General features: G+C 41.1%; 1 protein-coding gene across 2 annotated transcripts in view; it reads left to right on the forward strand.

Annotated features, from left to right (window-relative positions):
• The window catches only part of ETFA (electron transfer flavoprotein subunit alpha), a 77,289-nt gene that overhangs the window by 14,899 nt on the left and 35,395 nt on the right, over positions 1–26,995 (forward strand). For both annotated transcript variants that reach the window (XM_036734630.1, XM_036734629.1), the window contains exons 2-8: positions 13,358–13,504; positions 15,698–15,779; positions 15,912–15,994; positions 20,322–20,421; positions 22,366–22,476; positions 23,206–23,307; positions 24,412–24,480. In XM_036734630.1, coding sequence (XP_036590525.1) covers positions 13,358–13,504; positions 15,698–15,779; positions 15,912–15,994; positions 20,322–20,421; positions 22,366–22,476; positions 23,206–23,307; positions 24,412–24,480 — 694 coding nt within the window. The remainder of the gene's footprint in view (positions 1–13,357; positions 13,505–15,697; positions 15,780–15,911; positions 15,995–20,321; positions 20,422–22,365; positions 22,477–23,205; positions 23,308–24,411; positions 24,481–26,995) is intronic.

Below are 26,995 nucleotides of genomic sequence, written 5' to 3' on the forward strand. Positions count from 1 at the left end.
GACAAAATACAACACCCTTTCGTATATGAAACTTCTTAAATATTATCTGTCTAAAACTGAGTGTAAGCATTGTCTTTAATGGGGACAAATTATAAGCCTTTCAGATAAGATCAAGAGTGAAATAAGGAGGCTCATCATCATCATTCAGTATTATACTAGAAATGCTAATGACAGCAATAAGACAAAAAAGATTGAAGGAATAAGAAAAGGTGGTGAGGAAACGGTTTACTTTTTGCAGATAATATATATTAGAGTGTTGGCCCTTGAGTCAGCAGGACCTGAGTTCAAATGTGACCTTGAACACACTAGCTGTGTGACCCTGGGCAAGTCACTTAACCCTGTTTACCTCAGTTTCCTGATTTGTAAAATCAGTTGGAGAAGGAAATGGCAAACCACTCCAGTATCTTTGCCAAGAAAATCCCAAATGGGGTCACAGAGTTGGACACAACTAATCAATAGAATGACACAGATCTGTGATAGTATACTTAGAGAACCCTAGAGAATCAACTAAAAAACTAGGAGAAACAAATTAACTTTAGCAAAGTTGCAGGATATAAAATAAACCCATATAAATCATCAGCATTTATATATATTAACAAAATCCAGCAGGAAGAGATAGAGAGTCCATCTGAAATAACTGGAGTCAGAAAGTAAAAATACTTGAGAGTCTGCCTGCCAAGACATACACCAACTATATAAATATGCTTTAAACATACTTTTCACACAGACAGATCTAAAGAATTGGAGAAATATTAATTGCTCATGGGTAGGCTGAGCCAGTATAATAAAAATGACAATACTATCTAAATTAATTATTCAGTTCCATACCAGACTATGAAAGAATTATGTTACAGAGCTAGAAAAAAATTATAAAATTCATCTGGAAGAAGTCAAGAATATTAAGGAGATCAATGAAAAAAAAGTGAAGGAAGGTAGCTTAACAGTACCAGATTTCAAACTATTTCAAAAGGGTAATCATCAAAACAATCTGGTACCGGCTAAGAAATGGAGCGGTGGATCAATGGAATAAATTAGGTACCTAATATATAATAGTAAGTGACCACAGCAAATTAGTATTTGATAAATCCAAATGTTCTAGCTGTTGAGGCAAGAACTCACTACTTGGCAAAAACTGCTGGGAAAGCTGGAAAGCAGTCTTGCAGAAACAAGGCATAGATCAATATCTCACACCATATGTTAAGATCAAAATTGGTTCATGATTTAGGCATAAAGGGTAACAGGTTAGGAGAACATGGAAAAATGTATGTGAGACCTATGGAGAGGGGAAGAGTTCATGACCAAACAAGATAGAGAGGGTCTTGCGGAGTAAAATGGATAATTTTAACTACATGAAATTAAAAGCCTTTTACACGAACAAAACCAATGCAGCCGAATTAGATGGAAAGCCAGAAACTAGGGGGAAGATTTTACACCAAGTTCCTCAAATAAAGGCCTCATTCCTAAAATGTATGGGGAACTGAGCCAAATATATAAAGATGAGTCATTCCGCAATTGATAAATGGTCAAAGGATAGAAACAGGCAGTTTTCAGAAGACATCAAAACTATCATATGGGAAAATTCTCTAAGTTACTAGTAATTAGAGAAATATAAATTAAAACAATTCCAAGGTACCACTTTTTATTCATCAGATTGGCTAACATGATAGAAAGGAAAATGATAAACGCTGGAGACGAGGTAGAAAAATAGGGACACTAGCGCATTGTTGGTAGAGGAATGAACTGATCTAACCATTCAGGAGAGCAATTTGGAGCTGGGCCCAGAGGGCTACAAAACTGTATGCTCTGTGATCAAACAGCACTACTACTAGGTCTGTATCCCACAGAGCTCAAAGGGAAAGGCCCCAAATGGGTAAAGGTATTTGTAGTAGCTCTTTTTATGATGGCAAAGAATTGGAAACTTCAGGGTTGCCCATCAGTTGGGGAATGGCTGAACAAGTGGTTGGTGTATGATTGTGAAGGAGTGCCGTTGTGCTTTAAGAAATGATGAAGAAGGTGGTTTCAGAAAAATCTGGGAAGACTCAGATGAAATGGTGCAAAGCGAAGTGAGCAGAACCAGGACAACGTTGTACACAGTAATAGCAGTATGGTGACGGTGATCATCTGTGAAAGACTGGGCTACTCTGATCAATACAATAATCCAAGACAGTTCCAGAGCAGTAATGATGAAAAATGCTGTCATCCTCCAGAGAGAACTGATGAACTCTGAGGTCAGATTAAAGCAAATTCTTTCCACATTATTTCTTTTTCTTGCTTTTTTCGCCATCCACAACATAGATAATGTGGAATTATGTTTTGTATGATTTTGTGTATGTAATGGGTACAATATATCTTGCCTTCTCAATGGGTAGGGGAGGGGCTGAAGGGAAGGAGAGAATTTGAAACTGAAATTTTTTTTAAAAGACTAAATTATGATTCTAACATTTTAAAAATAATGAACTTAACATGATTCATTGTTAACATATATAGTGGTTAGAGAGCCAACTTTGGAGTCAGGAAGACCTGAGTTCAATACCCTACTTTGACACATATTGGCTGTGTAATCCTTGGTGATGTATTTAATTGCTTATTGTCCCAAACAGCTCTATATGACTAAGTTACAGAGCAGTTTCCAGTCAGCTTTGAGGGAAGTTTCTTTATCGGAATATCCTTTTACCAGTGAAATTACAGGCATGGATCATAAGACAAAAATCACAGTATCGTAGATCATAGAGCTTGAAGGGTTTTTTGGGATCGCTGAGCCAGTACCCTTAATTTACAGATGGAGAAACAGGCAGCTGGCGGCACAGTGGATAGAGGCCTCGAGTCAGAAAGATCTAAGTTCAAATTGGGCGTCAGACACTTCTACCTGTGGGACCCTGAGCAAGTCACCTAACATCTGCCTCAGTTTCCTTAGCTGTAAAATGCAGATAATGATAGCACCTACCTCCTAGGGTCGTAAGGATCAAATGAAATAATAATTGTAACTTGCTTAGCACAGTGCCTTGGCACATAGTAAGCACTATGTAGATGCTAGCTGTTATTATTAAGACAGGTTAAATTGATTTGCTCAGTCTCATAGGTAGTGAGTGTCAGAATGTGATTTGAATTCACATCTTTCTGACTCTCCAGTCTGGTGATCCATCCGTTATCTCGTGCTGCCTCTCAAATTAATCATCAACTGAAAAAAATGACAATAGCTAACAGTGTGTTAAAGGTTTACTAAGTCTGTTGCATCATTTGTGTTATCTCACTTGATCCCCACAACAGCCATGGGAAGTAGGTGCCATTAGTATAATGCCCATTTCATAGGTGAGTAAACAGGCTGCGCAAAGCCAAGGGACTGTCAGGTGCCCAGGGGCACACAGCTAGTAAATGTGTGACTCAGACTGTCCTGACTCCAGATCTAGCACTCTGTCCGGTATACTGCCTAGTGCAATGTATAGGAATAAAATAGCCACGACCCCTAAGCATCATGGAGCCTGCTTTGTCAGAGTAGGTTTAACTAAGCGGTCTCCCAAGAAGTCTCTCATTTCCTTCCACATCTGTTTGGAGCTTTCTTATTTTGGTCTTGCTTTTCTGTAGTTGTCATCATGTTTGCCATTCAGGATCTGCTGATGCGTTGCTCTTTGTAGAATTCAGCTAAAAACAAGCCAAATGAGTTATTGGCAAAGGAGCTGTGAATATGTAACGACAAAATGAATTGCCTAAAGGATTATTTGTTTGAGATAGCATGGAAGAAACTGGTATGACAAAAGATGTTGGACTTCTGACTGGGAATCTAATTCTTAATTCTGTCACTAACTTGCTATGGGATCTTGGACATATTTAATTTTCCTAGGCCTCAGTTTTCCTATTTGTTGGAACTTTGCACTTAGAAATGGTAGTTCTAACCTCAGCTCTGGAAATTGGAATAAACAAAGAAAAGCGTGATTATTCTAGAATAACTTGAATATTTATGAAGCACCTGATGAGTGCAAGGTGCTTTGCCACATGTTAGCAATAATACAGCAAATGAAAAATGCAGAGATATGAGAGTAGACCTTTATCATTTGGGGGAGCTGAGGGGAAAGCCTCCAAGCCACACCCATTTTTAGATGCAGTGCAATAGGCTATGAAAGAAGATGACTGGAAATAAAGATTTTTTTCCAATGGGTCAGTGTTGAGTTTTTCTGGAGGGTTCTGATATTCCAACAGTGAAAGGACAAAAAAACAAAAACAAAAAAATCCCCAAGTAGCGAAGAACAGTTTACAATGAAACTAATCCCTGAAGTAGGCCTCACCTCATACTGTGGATCCTTTGATTAGATTTGGTACCTTTTACACTATTTTCATGATACAAATTTACAAGAAAGTTTTTAAGTATAGGAATGTATTCTGGTTGCCTGTATTTTTAAGTTAGGGGTAAGTGTCCAATTCCAACTTCTTTTTGTATAGATTCTCTTGTCTCTCAGATTCTCTTGTCCTCCACACACTCGTTTTCTTGGCAGAAGACACACTCTGTATTGATTTCTGATATGCCTGATGAGACCATGTTCTTTTGAACTGCTATGGTTTTTACTGAAGGAACTTAGCGTAAGTTCCTTGGCTTGATACTGCTAGTCCAGTGTTTTCCACAGCCTTCGGACAGTATGGCTGTTAATGTGAAATTATTTGATTGGACTTAATGTGAAACCTCTTCTATAACACTGGTAAACCCTTTAGGAGAATTTCTGTCTCCTGGTTTTATACTTAATGTCAGTACTCAGTCGATCTTTGGAAAGTTCTCTTTAATGTTTCATTGGCCACAATTGGGGGTCTTACATGATGTTAGCATGTAGGGAGAGACACCAACAAGGCATACTTGTTGGAAAACCATTAGGTAGTCACACTTGGAGTGATAGAAGTATATATTTTTTTACAATCATGCTAGTTTTTTGTGTCAGCCCCTTAAACAGTATTCAAGTCTCTTTGAAAATTCTAAAAATTGCAAATTATTCAGGAGTGAGACCCAGTTTATCCAATGACAAGATAATATATTATGGCAAAAATGGACCCGTTGCCACCAAATCATGGATTTATCCTTTACAGGGTGACTAAAATCTCATAACTTTTATGGCAAATTATGCATGAAACATAATCAAAAGCCTAGTGTCTGATGTATCAGTAATAAATAGTTTGTTACTGGCAATTCAGATGAACTGATCTTTAAATCATACCTCGGGGGCTTTTATATATATATATATATAGAATGTCAAGTGCTTTACAAGATTCCGTACTGTTCTGATCAATATCAATAATGCCATGTAATTGTATTCATGATCACAGTGCCTTACTCAAATCTTCAAAATGGTAAATTGGGATTTGTGGCTACACCCCCCATTTTGTATTGTATCAAACTTCTTACATGTTGGCAAATGTATTCCTTGCTGCTACTTAAACTTACAAGCACATCGGCCCATCACTGCTTGGTCATTCACTTAGACCATTTCAATCACTGTTTACTTTCTGGGAAATCCTATGTGATCATCATGGCCATATGAGCAGAGGATATTGCAGCACAAGGTGCAGGAATGTCTCTCTCACTCAGCATCAGTTGGTGCTTCCAGGGCTTTACTCGAAATCTTGTTCCAGACTATATTTCCTTGCGTGCATTCACACAAATAAATGTCTGAAAAGATGGTTTAGGTGAATTTTTAAAAAATGTTTCAGCAGTTTCGGGAGTTTGGTACTGGTGGATACTTTCCTTGTTATGGGGACTTCTTCAGTGAGTTCCTATCACAAGTCCTCCATGTCTTTTCATTCTTTGCAACTCTTAGAAGTGTTTTCTCATAAATGTTCTGCCTGAGGCCTACCCTTGTCTCTTTCTCTCTCAGCATAGAGGAGTGCCGGTGCAGCTCTGGGGCTGTCTGTCTGCTCTGGCTCCTTCTTACTAGGTGGGCTGCTCCTCTCCTTTTCTGGTAGCATAGCTCTTTGGTTGTTTTCTCCACTGCTACCTGTGAGCTGTTTACAATGAATCCCCATAAAAATTTCAAAAGAATAGAAAAGATAATGGATACAAATCCCAACGAGAATAAAATGACAGAGAAGACGTTTAGGAATTACCAGTTTTCTCTCTTTGTTATTAGTAATGCACAGAAATTCATCCTTGACTAAGACTGCTGTTTGGAATATTTAGACACCTGCTTATGCAGTACTGTCAGCAACTTCATTCCTGGTTTCAGGGATTTTCGTATTGGACACTCAGTGCTGTCCTTTGCATTAGAACAGACTGTCCAGGTCAGCTCTTTGGAGAGAGATGGTCAAGATCAGTGAGGTTCTACAGTTGTTATTGATTTTATTGAGTGTGATTCATTTCATGAAACAGACCCAAAACCAGTCCCTTGGATTCTCTGAATAGACTTTTTAAAATAGCTCTGTGAGTGGCAGAATGGAAATATTACAGCATTTGGACCATTCTCTCTTTAGCTGCTACGTCCCATCCATATAGACTATAATGGTAAAGCATGTCCACTATTCTCACAATTAGGAAGAAATTAATGGAAAAACAGTTATAAAATAACGCGTGAACTTTTTTTAAATTAAGATTTTTTATTTTTAGTTTACAACACTTAGTTCTGCATGTTTTTGAGTTCCAGATTTTCTTCCCTTCCCTATTTTCCCCCCTTCCCCCCCAGAAAGCTTGGTATCTGCTATATCATGTACATATACCTTTGCATTAAACTTATTTACACAATAGTCAAGTTGTAAAGAAGAGTTGTGACCAATGGAATGAATCATGAGAAAGAAGAAACAAAACCGAAAAAAAAGAGGGGGAAAAAAAGAGAGCAAATAGTTTCTGCACTTGGACTCCATAGTTCTTTCTCTGGATGTAGCCAGCTCTCTCCATTATGAGTCCTTTGTAGCTGTCTTTGCACCTTGTATTGCTGAGAGGAGCCAAGTCTATCAAGATTAGTCATCACAGAACCAATATATCTCTGGTTGTGTACAATGTTCTCCTGGTTCTGCTTCGCTCACTCAACATCATATCATATAGGTCTTTCCAGGTTATTATGAAGTCCATATTGTCCCCATTTCTTATAGCACAATAGTATTCCATTACTCCATATACCATGACTTGTTTAGCCATTCCCCAATTGATGGGCATCTCCTTGATTTCCAATTCTTTGCTACCACAAAAAGAGCCGCCATAAATATTTTTGTGCGTGTGGGTCCCTTTCCCACTTGTGCGATCTTTGGGATACCCAAAAGTGGTATTGTTGGGTCAAAGGGTATGAACATTTTTATAGCCCTTTGGGCATAGTACCAAATTGCTCTCCAGAATGGCTGGATCAGTTCACAACTCCACCAATAATGTAACAGTGTTCCAATTTTCCTACATCTTCTCCAACATTTATCATTTTCCTGTTTTGTCATGTTAGCCAATCTGACAGGAGAGATGTGGTACCTGAGAGTTGTTTCGATTTGCATTTCTGTAATCAGTAGTGATTTAGATATCTTTAATTTCTTCCTCTGAAAACTGCCTGCTCATATCCTTTGACCATTTCTCTATTGGGGAATGATTTGTATTCCTATAAATTTGGCTCAGTTCCCTGTGTATTTTAGAGATGAGGCCTTTATTAGAGACATTGGTTGTAAAGATTTTCTCCCAATTTTATGCTTCCCTCCTAATCTTCGTTGCATTGGCTTTTTTTATACAAATCTTTTCAATTTAACATAATTAAAATTATCTGTTTTGCATTTTGTAATGCTCTCTATCTCTTGTTGTGTCATGAATTCTTTCCTTTCCCATAAATCTGATAGGTAAACTATTCCTTGCTCTCCCAAATTGCTTATAGTATCAGCCTTTATTCCTAAATCATGAACCCATTTTGAAATTATTTTGGTATACGGTATAAGACACTGGTCTATGCCCAGTTTCTGCCTTACCATTTTCCAATTTTCCCAGCAGTTTTTGTGAAATAGTAAATTCTTAGCTAAGAAGCTGGATTCTTTGGGTTTATCAAAGAGTAGATTGCTATAGTCATTGACTGCTGTGTCTTGTGTACCTATCCTATTCCACTGATCCACCACTCCGTTTCTTAGCCAGTACCAAGTAGTTTTGATGACTGCTGCTTTATAGTACAGTTTAATATCTAGTATGGCTAAGCCACCTTCCGTAGCATGTCTTTTCATTAATTCCCTGGATATTCTGGACCTCTTGTAATTCCAGATGAATTTTGGTATTTAGATCTATTTTCCAGGTCAGTGGTTTTTCCTATGAGATATTTCACATTGTCTCCCATCTTTTCATTCCTTTGGTTCTGTTTTATAATATCTTGGTTTCTGATAAAGTCACTAGCTTCCACTTGCTCCAGTCTAATTTTTAAGGTAGTATTTTCTTTAGTGGTCTTTTGGACCTCCTTTTCCATTTCGCTAATTCTACCTTTAAAGGCATTCTTTTCCTCATTGGCTTTTTGGAGCTCTTTTGCCATTTGGGTTAGTCTATTTTTTAAGTATTATTTTCTTTAGTATTTTTTTGGGCCTCCTTTAGCAAGTCATTGACTTGTTTGTCATGATTTTGTTGCATCACTCTCATTTCTCTTCCCAATTTTTCCTCTACTTCTCTTACTTGCTTTTCCAAATCCTTTTTGAGCTCTTCCATGGCCTAAGCCCAATTCATATTTTGTTTGGAGGCTTTCGATGTAGCTCTTTGACTTTGTTGATTTCTCCTGGGTGTATGTTTTTATTTTCTTTGTCACCAAAAAAAGATTCTATAGTGTGAGTCTGAGTCCTTTTATGCTGTTTGCTCATCTTCCTAGCCAGTTACTTGACTTTTGAGCTTTTGGTCAGGGTATGACTGCTTTCAGAGTGAAAGGTGCTTTGTCCCAAGTTTCAGGGTTACTGCGCTGCTATTTTCAGGGCTCCTTCTATTCTGAGGTGGTATGGTGCTCCTCTCCTGGCCTTTGCTTTGGTGTGTGAGTGCAAGCACTCCTTTCTGCCCTGTAACTACCAGCAGGACTCCCTTACCACAGAGCTCTGCCACACCGCCGCTCCTCCTCCCCCAAGAACTGCCAACCAGGACCACGACCCAGGTCCAAGAAGGGCAAAGCAAGAGAACCTTGCTTCAGCGCCAGCAAAGCAATCCCTGCACTCCTGCTCTGATCCGCTGCTTGATTCTTCCCACCGTGTGGGCCAGGGGTTCCAGAAGCAGCTTACACTGGAGCTCTGGAAGCAGCCACCGGAGCTTCTTGCTGCTGCCACCATGCACTTCTCTCACCCAGATCCAGCAGTTTTCCCACTGACCTGCTCCACTGTCTTTGGCATTCATGGGCTGAGAAGTCTCGTAACTGCCACAGCTCAGTGATTCAGGGCCCTGAGGCCTGCTTTGCCTGGTCACCCCCGGCCTTGTCTCTTCAGGCCCACCCCAGGCTGGGCTCTGCTCTGCTCCAGCACGGTGTGATAGACCCTTCCCTGTGACCATCCAGGTTGACTTGGGCTGGAGATTGATCCTCTCTGTTATTTCATGCGTTCTAGAATTTGTTTAGAGTCATTTTTTACATGTGTTTGGTGGAGTTTGGGGAAGAGATTAAGCAAGTCTCTGTTTTCTTTCTTTTTTTTTACACTCTCATATGATTTATTTCATATTTTTATTTTATTTATTTATTTAATGTTTAGTTTTCAGCCTTGATTTTCACAAGAGTTTGAATTACGAATTTTTTCCCCATTTCTATCCTCCCACCCACTCCAAGATGGCGTATATTCTGGTTGCCCCGTTCCCCACTCAGCCCTCCCTTCTGTCACCCCACTTCCGTCCCATCCCCTTTTCCCTTCTTCTCTTGTAGGGCAAGATAAATTTCTATGTCCCATTGCCTGTGTATCTTATTTCCTAGTTGCATGCAAAAACTTTTTTTTTGTTTTTGAACATCTGTTTTTAAAACTTTGAGTTCCAAATTCTCTCCCCTCTTCCCTCCCTACCCACCCTCCCTAAGAAGGCTAGCAATTCAACATGGGCCACATGTGTATCATTATGTAAAACCCTTCCACAATACTCATGTTGTGAAAGACTGACTATATTTTGCTTCTTCCTAACCTATCCCCTTTATTGAATTTTCTCCCTTGACCCTGTCCCTTTTCGAAAGTTTGTTTTTGATTACCTCCTCCCCCATCTGCCCTCCCTTCTATCACCCCCAACTTTTTATCTTCTTCCTCCACCTTTCCTGTGGGGTAAGATACCCAATTGAGTATGTATGGTATTTCCTCCTAAAGTCAAATCTGATGAGAGCAAGATTCACTCATTCCCCCTCACCTGCCCCCTCTTCCCTTCCTACAGAACTGCTTTTTCTTGCCACTTTTATGCGAGATAATTTACCCCATTCTGTCTCTCCCTATCTCGCTCTCTCAATATATTCCTCTCTCATCCCTTAATTTTATTTTATTTTTTTTAGATATCATCCCTTCATATTCAACTCACCCTGTGCCCTCTGTCTATATATACACACATACATATATACATACATACACATACACGTATATATATAATACATATACATATATATGCATATTCCCTTCAGCCACCCTAATACTGAGGTCTCATGAATCATACACATGATCTTTCCATGTAGGAGTGTAAACAAAACAGTTCAACTTTAGTAGTCCCTTGTGATTTCTCTTTCTTGTTTACCTTTTCATGCTTCTCTTGATTCTTATGTTTGAAAGTCTAATTTTCTATTCAGCTCTGGTCTTTTCATTGAGAAAGCTTGAAAGTCCTCTATTTTATTGGAAGTCCATATTTTGCGTTGGAGCATGATACTCAGTTTTGCTGGGTAGGTGATTCTTGGTTTTAATCCTAGCTCCATTGAACTGCAGAATATCGTATTCCAAGCTCTTTGATCCCTTAATGTAGAAGCTGCTAGATCTTGTGTTGCCCTGATTGTGTTTCCACAATACTCAAATTGTTTCTTTCTGGCTGCTTGCAGTATTTTCTCCTTGATCTGGGAGCTCTGGAATTTGGTGACAATATTCCTAGGAGTTTTCTTTTTGGGATCTTTTTGAAGAGGCGATCTGTGGATTCTTTCAATTTCCATTTTACCCTGTGGCTCTAGAATATCAGGGCAGTTCTCCTTGATAATTTCTTGAAAGATGATATCTAGCTCTTTTTTTGATCATGGCTTTCAGGTAGTCCAATAATTTTTAAATTATCTCTCCTGGATCTATTTTCCAGGTCTGTGGTTTTTCCAATGAGATATTTCACATTGTCTTCCACTTTTTTATTCCTTTGGTTCTGTTTTATAATATCTTGATTTCTCATAAAGTCACTAGCTTCCACTTGCTCCAGTCTAATTTTTAAGGTAGTATTTTCTTCAGTGGTCTTTTGGACCTTCTTTTCCATTTGGCTAATTCTGCCTTTCAGGGCATCCTTCTCCTCATTGGCTTTTTGGAGCTCTTTTGCCATTTGAGTTAGTCTATTTTTTAAGGTGTTGTTTTCTTCGGTATTTTTTTTGGAGGGGGTCTCCTTTAGCAAGTCATTGACTTGTTTGTCATGATTTTGTTGCATCACTCTCATTTCTCTTCCCAATTTTTCCTCTACTTCTCTAACTTGCTTTTCCAAATCCTTTTTGAGCTCTTCCATGGCCTGAGACCAGTTCCTGTTTTTCTTGGAGGCTTTTGATGTAGGCTCTTTGACTTTGTTGACTTCTTCTGTCTGTATGTTTTGGTCTTCTTTGTCACCAAAGAAAGATTCCAAAGTCTGAGACTGAATCTGAGTACGTTTTCGCTGCCTGGACATGTTCCCAGCCAACTTGCTTGACCCTTGAGTTTTTCGTCAGGGTATGACTGCTTGTAGAGTAAAGAGTACTTTGTTCCAAGCTTGAGGGGATGCACTGTTGTTTTCAGAGCTATTTCTATACAACCAGCTCTGCCACACCAGTACTCCTCCTCCCCCGAGAATCACCAGCTTGGACCTGACTCCGATCTTAAGCAGGCTCTGCACTCCTGCTCTGATCTGCCATTTAATTCCTCCCACCAGGTGGGCCTGGGGCCGGAAGCAACTGCAGCTGTAGTTCCATAGCTGTACCACCTCTGCCGCCCTGGGGTGGTCACTCTGTCCCCCTCAGCTTTTCCCACTAACCTTCTCTGTTGTCTTTGGTGTTCGTGGGTTGAGAAGTCTGGTAACTGCCACAGCTCACTGATTCAGGGCACTAGGGCCTGTTCTGGCGGGCTCTTGGTCTGGTTGGTCCTGCCTCCCACGCTGGGTATCCACTCCCCTCCCCTTCCTCCCAACTCTGTGCATGATAGACCTCACCTAGCAACCATCCAGGTTGTCCTGGAGCCCTGCTTCCCTCTGCTATTTTGTGGGTTCTGCAATTCTAGAATTTGTTCAGAGCCATTTTTTATAGGTTTTTGGAGGGACCTGGGGGGAGCTCATGCAAGTCCCTGCTTTCCAGCCACCATCTTGGCTCTGTCCCCTATCATGGCATTTTAAACCAGATATGTAGAGGTTTTGGTGATAGAATGGTAATAAAGATAAAAATGGAGAGTTAAACAGTCTGCTTTTCCTAGGGTTCCAGTTTCATAGGATATAGAAGTGGAAGTTTCCTTGAAGCCTCCTCTCTCTTTACAGCTGAGAATAGGCACAGAGAAATGTGACTTGACCCCGGTCATAGAGCTTGGAATGATTTGAGGCTTGCTGTGGATGCTAGGAACGGTATTATTCTAAAAAGGGATCCATAGGCTTCGCCAGACCAACTAGCAAAGGGATCCAAGATAGGAAAATGTTCTGGACTTCCCTGCCCTATGTCATTAGTGCTTAGCTTGGTCAATAGTGTAATCTGGGTCTGCATGAGAGACACTTCATAAGTGTGTGTTACACTCAAGGCTGGCCTAGAGGTAATGACTTAACTTATACAGTGCTTTACTGTTTAAAAACCGCAGCGTACAGAGGCACGCATGCACATACACATGTGCATTGTACACACAGGCACACCAGTATACACTGTGTATACCCCGCATTCATAACACATATGTGCTCAACAGATATACCTTCTGCACACGTGCATGCATACATGTACCCCAAACACACTAATGCACACATGTACATACTGTCTCTAATATACACACTCCTTATACATACATACATACATTATACGTACATGTACACACTGTACATAATGCACCCTACATATGTACTGCACATGCATACGTACACACAATCTATATACATATACCTACACACACTCTACATACACATACGCACATACTACATACACAACTTCTACATAAATGCGTAATGATAAATTTTTGTATGTTGCATATGGGGAAAAATTTCCTTCAGGGGCTGGTATTTAGTGGGGTAGTCATTAAGGTACCCTCATCTTATTTTTCCATTCTTCTCTCACTTTAGGCCCCCTTGCTACGATTTCAGAGTACCCTAGTAATAGCTGAGCATACGAATGATACTCTGGCACCCATTACGTTAAACGCCATTACTGCAGCCACGAAGCTTGGTGGAGAAGTGTCCTGTTTAGTTGCTGGAACCAAATGTGACAAGGTGAGAAATCTTTAAAGTCAGCCGGAGTAAGTGGCTTCTTCGTTCAGAAGGAGAACATGTGCTGGGGAGGGAGGGCCGGCAAGAGTGATCGTGACGAAATGGCCGGTGCCAACACTGTTGATGCTGGTGTAAATGAGGAAGAGACCAGGGGATGCTCTCGTTGAAAGGAAGGTGGAATGGATTTGTTGTACTCATTACTGTTTGTCAGGTTTTCTAGGTGAAGAATTAGAGTCATGTCCTGTAGGGTTGGTGGGTAAGTGTTTGCTGATTGGTTTGTATTTCTCATAACAGTCTCTTTGTACAGAGAACTGTGTTTGTTAGTTTTAATCAGTAGAAAGAGAGAAATTCCATTGATTTGAGTGCTTCTTTTGCTGGAGCTATCAAGGAATAGTCATCTCCAGTTTAATTCATTTAAATGTGCTGTAATGACTCCTCTGGAAGGCTTGCCCACTGGAGCCTCATTTAGGTGGCCTTCCAGGTCTGTGTCAGAGCATGAGACAGTCTCATGAATGAGTCTCATTCACTGCTGGCTGCCACCCACTCTGGTGGTTTGCACTTGGTGACTTGAACACTATTCTCTGGGCAAAGCGGAATAAGCAGCTGAGAGCTGTGAGCACAGAGTATAGAGAGGTCATGTTATTCTTTGGAAGGTTAAAAAAACGGGAGAGGAAACCAGGTATGGCTCAACCCACACTGAACTGAATCCATGTTCTTGTAAAGTGTGTCTTAAACATTCCTTCAAGACTTGTGGCCATGTATTGGTGGAATTGGAAGTCCTTCAGAGGAAGGACTGCTGCCTGATGTATATGCATTGTTTTTACTGGACACTAGACTTGTGATTTGTCTTAGAAGCAGAAAGTGACAATGGAAAGGGCATAGATTGTGGAGTGAGGAGCTGGGTTTGAATCCTGGCTCTGCCACTTGCTACCTGTGTGACTGTGGGCAAATCACTTAAACTCACTAGGTCTTAGTTTCCTCATCAGTAAAATGGGAAATGGGACAAATTGACCTGTCAGGTCCTTTCTATCCCTAAATCTGTGAGTTTATGAACTTCTAGACTGTGACGTATGAAAAGAGCTTTAGTGAGCGTGAAACCCTTCTTTGAAGGCTAAGGAAACCACCACATGGTACTTATATAGTGGGTGCTTAATGAGCACTATTTGAGCTTGTGGTAGCACTAATAAAGGTTGGTTGAATTGATGTCTTGCCCAGGATTTCACATCAAGTGGCTGAAATCTAGTGCAGCTGCTGGAGCTTGGCCTCCTCGTGTTGGGCCCTTTCCATGACTCCGCTGACTCGATTCTTACAGACATAGTTAATATAAGCGGTGATAGACAATCCCATAATGAGCTACATTTTCCGCTTTGTCAGCTTGGGGAGATAGAATTACTGGCTTTATCTGGCAGCTGTATTGTCTCCTAATTATTTAAACCTGGGTAGGATCATAGACTTAGAGCTGGGAGGACTCTTGGGAGATCATTCAGTCCAAGCCTTTTATTTCACAGATGAGGAAAATCAGGCATTGAGAGGGTAAGTGACTTAGAAAAGTCCTAAGGTGACTTCTGGTGGCAGAGTTGGACCTCAGGCCTACACCCTCCAGCTACAGATACTGTTTTCTTTCTAAAATACCAAACGTTTAAGAGATTAAGTCTTAAATATTTCTTTCCATGAGGCCCAATAGTAAAGCACACAATTTACAATCAGCTATTTAGAGAACTATTTAACTGACTTGTTAATAAATATTATTCTTTGAAAAAGTAAGGTCATTTCCGAAATTATTCTCTAGTCTCTAAAACCAAATGTGAAGTGATTTTAACTGATACAAAGAAATGCGTTTTACTTGAAGCGTTCATTCTTCTAAGAAGAGCTCTGCATTTACTTCGGGCTTGTCCTAGAGCCACCTTGTGAGGCAGGACATGCTAATAGTATGGCAGATGAAGAACAGGAGGCTCAAAGAGCTAACGTGATTTTCCCAAGGCCATATTGGCAACAAGTTGGAAGCCCTTGTTCTACGTACTACAAGGTATTGTATTCATCCAAGAGATTGCTCAAAGATGCCTCTCAAGGTTTTATCTTCCTGTGTTGGTATTTGTAGTAGTGCCCCTATTGGCATAATTGTTGATTCTGACTTCAGGATGAATTATTAAAGCAAATGGAGAATTTCTTTGTTTTGTTTTGTTTTTTTAATCACAGCTAGCCCAAGATCTGTGCAAAGTGGCTGGTGTAGGCAAGGTCCTAGTAGCTCAGAATGACGTGTTCAAAGGACTCCTTCCAGGTGAGGTTTCCCTGTGGACCAGCAAGCCTGTTGTAGGCTGCTTTTCAGTGGGAAACAGAAAATCTAAATTATAATGGGATGTATGAATGAATATGAGTGTACTGAAGTTTGTCACTTATGTTTTGTTCTCAGAGGAACTGACATCACTGATTTTGGCAACTCAGAAGCAGTTCAATTACACACACATCTGTGCTGGAGCATCTGCCTTTGGGAAGGTGAGGGGAAGATGGGAAATGGAGATTTTGCTATAGCTACTTGGAAGGTTTAAACCCCATTATGTGCATTTGATTCAGCCAGACACTTAAACCAAGCTTTGTTTTATGTGACCAAGCCATATTGTCAGACATCTTACAATAACCATGCCAAAGAATTGTTTCCTTCAGCTATTCTCAGTGTCCTGTTCAAAATCCCATTGCAGACTTTTAAAGTCTGCTAAGAAAAGCTCTTTCTAGGCTGAACCTTGGAAGTTACTGTTTTTGTTAAAATCTGCTAAAGGTGATCCTATTTGAATTTAGGCTGACCAGAAGATTCTGATTATTGGCAATGGGATATGCCACTTTCACCTCCAAGTGTCATGTTCATATTTTACCCTAGTCAGTAGTGATTGAAGGCAGTTGCCATTTGGTGGATATTTGTACCTTCTGTTCATAACACACTTGACATTTTCCAAAATGCTTTCCTGTATGTTACCTTTTTTATCCATCCCACAATCTTGGAAAGTCGGCAGTGCAGGTATTATCATTCCCACTTCACAGATGACAATTTACACTTGGATGGGTCTCCAAGCGGCCACATGGCTCCTAAATGATACAGTAGGAACTCGAACCCTGTACCTCTAATTCCCAAACCTACAACTTCATGCTGTCATCTGAAGCTAGGGCTTCGTCTACCAGGGGCTTCCTTGTGGGTGCGTTAGTAGGGAGATAAAAATGGAGGACTTCTCACTGCTAGTTTCTCTTCTTTAGAAGCCTTGTGGTGAATAAGCTCACAGCAGAGGAGCTTATTTTTTTGCCTGTGTGAATTATGTTGTCAATCAGTAAGTATTTATTAAGTACGTACTATGGGTCAGGCACTATGCTAAGTTCTGGGGCTGAAAAGGAAGGCTGAAGACAGGCCCTGACCTCCAGGATTTCACAGGCCAGTGGGGGAGACAACATGGAGACAGCTATGTCCAAACAGGAGATGATAGAGACTGGACAAATTGGAGAGTTTAATTAGAGGGAAGAGCTTAGTCATCGCTTTGAGCACCTTTCCTGTTTTATGTGATTTTAATGTTTGTAAATAATTTATAGTCAGTTTGTAGGTAAAAAGCAACACAATCTACCTTAAACAGTGTAGTGCTAAGGCAGCTAACTAGAGCTACTAACTTACATATTCCTGCATAATTTTGCTAATTGTTTTCCTTTGTTTCATTACATAAAGACTGTCTTTAGAAATTGTTAGCTAGGCTGACGTAGAGATGCCGTGTAGTGTAGCGGGCCGCACACCAGATTGGGGCTTAGGAAACTTGGGTTTGATTCCCAGCTCTACAGTTAGGTGGCTTTATAAACATGAGTAGTGTCCCTGAGCCTGTTTCTTCATCTGTGAAATGGGATAATATTACTTCCATTAACTACTTCACAGGAATGCTGGGCTTTTCTCTAGGTTACTTCCTTGGAGGACAAAGGGTCTCTCACTGACTGTAGGCTGTGCCCTGCCTGATCCTAAGGCTCGGATCTGAAAGCTTGTGCACCGATTGCTCTGTCCTTTCTACTCCTCTTACACACTATTTTTCTTATACTTGCTTTGGCAGGTTACCCAAATAGTGAGGATCAAGGGCAGAATTCCCATCCAGGTCCTCTGTCCTCCTTGTGCCACTGTCAGGGGTAGTGAGGCAGGCATTACTTGGGAAGGAAAAGACTCCTTTCTGAAAAGATGTGTCTGCGTGTATGCACACTGGCATGCACGTGCACACATACACACAGACATCCCAGGCTTGAGAGCTTCTAGGGCACTAAGGCCACCTGGTCTAATCTGGACCTGAACACAAATTCCCTTTGCCTGAAGATTTACAGTGAGGAGGAGGTCCTGACCTCTCAAGGCCGTTCCTTCTGCTTTTCATCTTCTTTTGTTGAACATCATCTGTCTGTGAAGCCTCAACGGCCACTTGTCAGCTTCTACCCATGGTTCCTGCTTTTGTCATCAGGGACCAATGGGAACAAGTCAGTCCTCATCTACACACTTGGCCTTAAGTCCCCGAGCTTATCCTAGGCTAAATATCCTCTGACTTCCTTTCATTTCTCCTCTTACGGCTTCACTGGAGGCTCCTTGCTGTCCTGACTGCCCTCCTCCAACTCAGCTCTTTCCTTTATGAGTGTGGCAGCCAGATCTGAATTCAGGGCTCCTCATAATAAGGAGGGAAGGCTGAGGGCAGTAGGCTTGGCCCTCTGTAGTCCTAGATACTCTTTTAATGCAGCCTCGGGTCATAGCTCCTGTTTGGTTGCCACTTAGTACCCAAAGAGAGTCTGCTTTGTAGCAGCTGGCACGTTCGATATGAAGAGACTTTGTTAGACTAAGAAGAGGATTGGGAGAGAGAAAGGAGGAGGGGGAAAGAACAAGAAAAGATAAGGGTGAGGTAAAGGAGGAGGGGAAAGGAAGCACTGAGAACCACTGCTGTTTTGACAGGATGGGAAATGAGCTCAGCCTATGTTCCCTCAGATGGAGCTTTTCACTTGTGATGAAGTTGTAGGTCTAATCTACGTAAGAAAGGCAAACAGTCCCTGCCATCAAGACCTCAGAGCCTAGTTTAGGTTATATAATATATGTATATGTATATGTATATGTGTGTATATGTGTGTGTGTGTGTGTGTGTGTGTGTGTATGTATATGTATATGTATATGGTATATGTGTGTGTGTGTGTGTGTGTGTGTGTGTGTGTATGAATGTTAAAATGGAATTAAAATGCAGCATTCAAATGGGTGAAAAGTTAAGTAGTAGAAATAGTTTATTTATGTGAAAGGGATGCAGAAGCTCCTTTTATGGTGGACAAAAATTTGAAATTGAGAGGATACCCAGCAATTGAGGAATGGCCAAAAAAGCTGGAAAGACTTATGTGAACTGATGCTGAGCGAGGGGAGCAGAATCAGGAGACCATTGTACACAGCAACAGCCACATCGTGTGATGACCAACTTTGATAGACTTAGCTCTTCTGAGCAGTGCAACAGTCTGAGACAATTCCAAAAGGCTCATGATGGCAAATGCTTTCCACATCCAGAGAAAGAACTATGAAGTCTGAATGCAGATAGAAGCAGATGATTTTCTCCTTTTTTTTTCTTGTGGTTTTTCCCTTTTTGTTCTGATACCTCTTTCACAGCATGACTAAATGTGGAAACATGTTTAATATGATTGTACATTTATAGCCTTTATCAGATTGCAGGCCATCTTAGGGAGGGAGGAATGGAGAGAGGAGGAAATATCTAGAACTCAGAATCTTATAAAAGTGAATGTTGAATGCTAAAAACAAATTAATTAAAAAATAAGAAAAGGATGCAGAGCACAGGTCTAATCAGTCATAGGTCGAGGTTAGTCAGAGAAGCTCTTCCTGAAGAAGGTAGAGCTTGTAGGGAGGCAGGGTCTGTTTAGCCCTAAGGTGGAGACCCTGGCCCTCTAGGAACAGAAACTGTAGTTGTATGTAGCAAACAACCAACCTCACATAAGGTGGCTTGTTTTCTGAGTAATCATACTTTGTCTAATGATTCATAGAATGCTAAGTGCTTTTACACAGCGGGTCTCATTTTAGTTTTACAACAGCTCTGTGAAGCAGGCCAAATAGGTGGTATCATCCTTTTTATAGATGAGGAAACTGAGGCCCACCGAGTTTAAGTGCCTTGAGCAAGGTTACAAAGCTAGCTAGTGGCACAGCATAATTTATATGTGATTGTCTTTAAAGTGTTGTTGCCTCCTGCAGATAAATTGAAAGTCACATCAGAATCCCTACTGTGTATTACCTTTTATCTCTGTATAATTCTTTAATTTATTGTCAGAAACATTCAAGAACTTTAAAGAAAGATCTTGAGGCAGCTCTTTGCATCCTTACCTGGTGGTAAAAGAGAGTTTTAAATTAATTTTGAACTAATAAGCCATCAAACAACTTTATGTTCATATGCACCCAAATAGTAACTTTCACTATTTGAGAATTTAACTAGTCTCTGAAATTTGTTTTTCAAACCTTTCTTCCCTTAGTTTAGCAATCTATAACTGTCCATTTGGTGAACAATAGGCATTTTGATGCATTTTTGGACTACCAAAGCATGTTTCATACATCATAATTCAATATATTGAATTAAAGGGTTTGCTTACTGAGACCCATAAAATTCATAATGTTTCAGTAATGGCCAGTACTTGTTTGACCACAGAAGCCCCTTGAGTAGGGTTGCTCTAAGGATCTCAAATGTCCAACAAGAGCATGAAACCAAAACATAGTAAAAACTCAAACTGAATGCTTTTTAAAAGTCATTTTTATGTCAGTAATAGCCATCTGTGAATCTTGTTTTATCTTTAGAACCTTTTGCCCAGAGTAGCAGCCAAACTTGATGTTGCCCCGATTTCTGACATCATTGAAATCAAGTCACCAGATACGTTTGTGAGAACTATTTATGCAGGTGAGCATTCAGGAAAAGGTATTTGGTCAACATCTTAATTCTCTTTAAATTTCAAAAGCAGAAATTAACCTTAAAAAGTGTATAAAAAAACAAATACAGGAATATTTTCAAGTGGGCCACTGTGCAGGTTTCTTTGGGGAATTATTATACTTTCTGAATCTGCAAAAGGCAAAAAGTGAGCTGGGGCATTGGAAAGTCACAGCCTGAGTCCAGGCTCTTGAAGGCTCTGCCCCAGGAATATAAGCAGCGGTGGGTTCTCCTAGCTGGAGAGACTTCAAGGACAGAGCTGGGGATGTTTACTGTATGTTTGCCATGCAAGGACCAGCTCATGGTAAAGTCTCAGTGACTTCTCCCTGGAAAGAGGCTGTGCCCTATATGCAGACAGAGTCAGGTGCTGCTTTTTCTGTTGGTTCCTGGTGGTGTGTATGGATTGAATTGCTCATGTTTGGGTGTTAGCTGCACAATGCAGAGAAACTCAGAATCCCAGCAAAGAGTTCTCTGATTCAGAAATGTGACTTAAATTTTTTAAAAAATAGGTTTTTCTCTTAACTCTGAGAATTATAATATTGTGGTTTTGCTTTTAGAAGCCTTATTTCAGTCCTTTTTGTATTTTAGTAGCAGCTGAAGCCTGGATCACACATGGTCATGTGTTTACTTATTACTCTTGTTGTGAAAACGTTTAAGTTCCTAGTCTTTCCATTTTAATTCTGCACCTGATCTGTAATTTCTTTTGTGTACTTCTTCTGTATCCCCCCCCCCCCATCTTAACAGAGAGCTTAATTATTAGATGAGTCATTCCCCCTTTCCCTGCTCTGAAATACGTTGCCCACTGGCCAGCTCTCAGGTGATTCAGATGATGAACCTCTCCATGTCTGGGTCTCAGTCGATACATTCTGTCCCAGGGTTTACACCCTTCCTGGCCTTTTAGCTCAGTAGCATCATCCAGAGTTTGGCTCCCTGTTGTAGCTTTGGAGAGCCAAGGGCCATCTCCATGCTGTGAAGAGGTGTCCCCTGCCTGCCAAGACACCGACCTTGTGGCGGAAGAGCAGACGACCTTTCTCTTCCCTTCCCTGTTTAAGTTATAAGCCTTTTGGGCGAGGGGGGACCCTGTCCTGTGCCTGCTTTTCATTTATTCTAAAGTGCAGCCACTACTGCTGTTAGCAGCCCAAGAGCTCTGTCCCCAAGTCTGCATAACTGAGCTCTTCATTCTAGGGAAAGCCTGTTGGGGGAGCGTAGCAATGGCCGCGTCTTCTGCCCTTCATCTGGGCCACCTCCCTTTCAGGTGGGAAGAACTGAGCACAGGGTTTGGAGATGCCATTTGGGCCAGTACGGCATAGTCTCCTTGTCATCCATGCTTCTCTAGCTCCCATTTCCATTAAGAAATTCGTTTCAGTATTCTCAGTGTTGACTGACCTGTCCCTCAGTATAGTCTGGTCTCTTGTGGTGCAGGGAAAGCTTTGACCTCTTTGTTCTTTCTGATTAAAATTATGTGTTTCTTTACAAATGGTCAGTTCTCAAAACTTAGACGTTTCATCTTCAGTAATGCTCAGGGGAAACCGTAGTTACAGGTTAGTTCCTTCTTAATGTGCCATAGCTAATCCATAGGAAGTCTCTCGAGTACTTTCCAAAGGGAGCACCTGAGTATTTCTTAGATGTCACCTTGTGTCCATGATCATGTGATATGTTTCTTCTTTTAGCACAAATGTAGTGGTGTGGTCATTGTAAATTTGTCGTAGTTTGTTATTAAGTTGTAGGTTATAAGATCTCTATTCATTTAGAAAGCCAGCTCTCTTTGTAATCCTTTTGGCAAAAAGCCCACCCTGAATATTTTCCTGTTTTGTCCCCGAGACACAATTTCTGAGCCTTACCAGTAGTATTTGACATTCCCTTGTACCATTACCTTTAAGAACATTTATTTGTAGCTGTGAATTCTGCTTGTTTTAGGGAATGCCATATGTACTGTGAAGTGTGAGGAGAAAGTCAAGGTGTTCTCCGTTCGAGGGACCGCGTTTGAGGCAGCGGCCACGAGTGGGGGGAGTGCCAGTACAGAGAATGGTGGGTATTGGGTTTTCACTTGATGGGCTTCAGCCAGGGCAGACACAAATGAAAGAGTGTATTGGGATCAGAGGTGGCCTCCCATTCAATCCTTACAGGCACTTCCTTCATGCATTGGAAGGCTTATCCAAGTGGCCTTTTTGAGATAAATGTTATATGTATGAATAATAAGCATTACTTATCTACTACCCAAGATAGTTTTGGCCTGGGGGAGGTGGGATGAGATCCAAGTTTGAGTGGATAGAGGGAGTGGGAGAAGGAAATGCCCCGAAGGCTAGTCTTTTGTATTGATATCAGGTTGCCTTTCTCTCTCCATTTATTAATCATTTCCATCATGCTAGGACATTCATTATGCTAGAACAATGTGATCTGAAACTCAACAAAAATCTTATTGAGGACCCATTAATCTTTAGCTGCGTCAGAATATAGCCGTTTCCCTTATTAAAGTCACATAGGCCTCTCCCTGGTAAGATCATACTGAACAGTATCACTGAGCAGAACTATGGCCAATGCACTGTAACTAGACTCCACTCCACACTGAAGTTGTGAAACCGCGACAGGATGCCATTCACCCTTTCATAATGTTTCAGTAGAAGCGGTATTGTTTTTCCTATTATCGAGGATTCCACCAATGATGGCAGGGTGGCGTATGCTAAGATTGTTAGAGACATTTATACACATACAAAGATCCACAAATAAGTAACTTGTTGTTCGTATCGATGTGGGCAGCACCCAGTACCTCGCCGGTGGGGCTGTCGGAATGGCTTGAGCAGAAATTGTCAAAAAGCGATCGGCCAGAGCTGACCAGTGCAAAAGTGGTGGTGTCCGGTGGTAAGTAGAAGATTATTTGGAATCGGTGTTTAGAGCAATATGCTGTCCTCTGAATTTATTCTGTGTTTCTTATTAAGAACTACTGAGGCAACTGGGTGATAGATGGGAACCCTGTTTTACTGATGAAGAAATTGAGGCATAGATGAGTGCGATAAGTTACTAATTTAACATGTAATTTGTGCCATTTGTTGCAAATCTTCATGAGGAGGAACATGGTACAACTTCCATTTCTGGAGCTTTACTTGATGTATTTGTCTTACTGACAGATTTCCATTTTTTTGTCGCAGAAGAAAGTTGGGTTTTCTTTCCAAGCCCGTAGTGGTAGGAAGAGACCTCATGTGGTCATTTTGTCTCGCTCTCCGCCTCTAGGCACGGCCATCCCATCTAAGAGAGGGGGCGTCTGTCCTCTTTTGAAATTATCTCCAATCTGTATCCGTTACGCTCTTCAAGTTTTTCTTCCCTTTTGGGTCTTTCTTTATGGAAACTCTTGCTGCATGTTAAGTCCATTTCCTCCTCCTTTTTTTTCTTTTTTGCTTCTCAGTAGAGGTTGACAGATGCAACTGACCAGGGAGGGCCTTTGTATATGGAAAGGCATTTGTCAGACTCCTTGTAACATTGTCTTAGACCAGAAAAAACATCCTACCTCTTAATCTTTCTTCATATCTTCCACATCGTGAGTCATTTGTGTTGCCTGTCTTGTTCTTCCTCATCCTTTCACAAATGTTACACACCCAAACTGCCCATACTGTTCTGATGAGGCCCTTGGCAGGCAGGTCACACTCACTATTGTGAAAACCCAGTGTCATGTGTAAAAAAGCCGAGGATCCCTGTGACTGTGGGTGGCCGTGTTCTGCTAGATTGGTGCCCATTCAACCCAAAAATTACGTGTGTCCATCAGGGAAAAAACAAGACTAAGCCATCCTGGGTAGGGTAATGTTCAATAGCAGATGATCAGGAACATTGGGAAGCCAGAATTCGGGATCCTAAAGTGCCATGCATGGCTCTTTATCAGATAGTAAACTTGGCACAACGGTTTGCTTCATTGAGAAATGTTTAAGACAGGCTTGTATACTGGGCTTATATTCTGCTTTGTTCTTTTACAAGGACGTGGTTTGAAGAGTGGGGAGAACTTTAAGCTGTTGTATGACTTGGCAGATCAACTACATGCTGCAGGTAAAGTGCTTTTGTTTGGTTGGAGAAACATTTCCTTTTGAGGGATGGTTTCCTTTCTCTATATTGAGACTAACAAGTTCTAACATATTCATGGTGAAAATCACCCTGGCATTGGTGTCACACGTCATAGAATTAGTGACAGGATTGGCCTATTCCAAGGCCAAGCAGATTCCACTGCTCCAGCCTTGTCATTTTACAGGGAAGGAGATGGAAATCTGGTCAATTTACCCAGTGCGTCGCCACACCTCCTTTTTCAAGGCTCAGCTGTGAGGCCCAGTTCTAGTCCTCTCTCCCCGTGTGAGTCACTTAAACTTTCTCTACCTGACTTTGCTCAAATGTAAAACAAATAGGTTGGATTAGATAGGTTCAGTCGATGATCCTATGAATAAGTGAGACCCAGTGTTTGTCAAGTGCTTTGTAACCATAAAGTGTCAGTTACCCTTATATTTATTGTCCTGTCTATAGAGTTGTTTGGCTTTTCTGTGGTTTTTAGCTCTTTTCTCTGAAGTCATCATCCACTTATTTCCCTCTTGAAGAGTGCAGTATTGAGTGGGGAGGAAAGAGCTTCCTCTTTGCAGCCTTTATGTGATAATTTTATACTTGCAAAGTACTTTTCTTAGTTTCTTTAATTTTGGTAAAACTTCACTGACCACTTCAAGCTCTAGAATCAATAGCTTATCTCTTGCTAGTGTCCTGATTTAAGTTTCTCATGTAAATCGATGTGTTTTTAAGAAGATGGGGAGAGAGCTGCTGTTAAAAGTATGTTGGAAGTCTGAGGAAAAAATCCTGTAAGTTAAAAATCAGATCTTTTTTACTGACTCACTTTTTTTTTAATGTCAGATAACACCTTTTAACAAAGGTGGTGGTTAACTTGAAAAGGGGTATTGTATTATTTGGGTGCTTAGATCCCTGCCTGGCCTCTGCCCTAACCAGCATGGTCCATCTCTGCCTTCTCATCCTGTCTGATTCTCGTTCATGTTCTTCCCTAAATTAGTCCTTCATGGAGCCTCTCTCCAGGCTCCTGATGCCTTTTTCTAGGTCTTCTAATAGTCTGTGGATAGTAGTGCAGAATGTGGGCTGTCCAGCTGCCCTTCCTAACTTGTGCCACAGGACCAGCCCACCAGCTTTTCTGGTTAGGTATGCCTTTGCTGTCTTAATGACCTTTCCCAGCACTGTTGACCACATACTATAGCCTGCTTACACTCACTGTGGGATTCTCCCTTGGGTTACCATAAGTCATAGCCATAGAGCATCACAGAGAGTGTTGAAGAGTAAGTGGGGAGCATCAAAGGGATTGTTCAGCTCCCCAGATCCCCTCTGCTCTCCTATTCAGTTTGAGGCCCAGCTGTGGGTTGTTGTTTTTTGTCCAGCTTTGCTTTACATTTTTAACAGAAATTCTTTTCCCATCTTAAATACCATCTATCCATCTACAGCAAAGCTGCAGGCCACAGGTGGCCTGTCAAACTCCTATGTGTACCCAAACCTGATTAAAATGTAGTGGAGAAATAGTTAATAAAATAAATAAAAATACAATAAAGCAGAGAAAATGTAATATGTATTTTTAGGTCAATTTGCAGCCTACAGGGATTCAATTCTGTTTGAGTTTGACCCCACTGCTCTATGGTACCTGTCCCAATTAGATGTAGTATTGGGTTCATGCAGTAAGCATCTAGCTGCAAGTCATAATTTGGGCCATATGCAGTCTTCATCCACTTGGTTGTTCTTGTGTGGGTGTCTAGGCCTGCTTCTTTTTTGGGTGGGGGGGGCAATTGGGCAATTGTGTGACTTGCTTAGGGTCACACAGCTAATAAGTGTCTGAGGCTGGATTTGTAAACTCAGGTCTTACTGACTCCAGGGCCAGTACTCTATCTACTGTACCATCTAGCTGCCCCCAAGACCTGCTTCTTTTAAGTGGCTGCAGATCTCAGTGAAGAGGCTCTGTGGTGTCCCTGGCCTTGATAGAATCAGAACATGTCATTTTAAAACAGCTTAACATCTTAATTTTGATTACAAAATTTTTTGTTTTTTCTCTAGTTTCTTAAGCAGGGGAGTGATGCAAATAGGTGTGCGAAGAGGTCAGAATTCAAAATTAATATGCTATTTTTGTACTCTCTCCATTGAGTTTATTAAACATTTATTGAAGGCTTGCTCGGCACAGCCCTGTGCTCGAAGTTGTAGGGGGACACAGACAAATAAGGCACAGTCCTTGCCTTTGAGGAGTCTGTTGTCAACTGGGGAGAGTGAGGCATCGATCCAAATAGTAGCAGAGAACAGAGTATGAGAAACACCTAAAGGGCCTGGCTGGAGAGGGAGGCTTCTGGCAGCCTTCTCTGATGCACTTGCCATGTGATATCCATCCCGTGAGGGCAGGATGAGTGTCTAAATGCTGTGTCTCCTTCAGTGCCCACAGTGGCAGGTAAACTGATGTCTGTGGAGTTAATTTCTACTGTTCCTTGAACTGTAGGTAAAGTTTTTGTAGGAGAGGGAAGAGGGCATTTCAGGTGGAGAGAGTTGT

This window comes from Trichosurus vulpecula, chromosome 8 (genome assembly GCF_011100635.1).
Source record: "Trichosurus vulpecula isolate mTriVul1 chromosome 8, mTriVul1.pri, whole genome shotgun sequence".
Classification (NCBI taxonomy): domain Eukaryota; kingdom Metazoa; phylum Chordata; class Mammalia; order Diprotodontia; family Phalangeridae; genus Trichosurus; species Trichosurus vulpecula.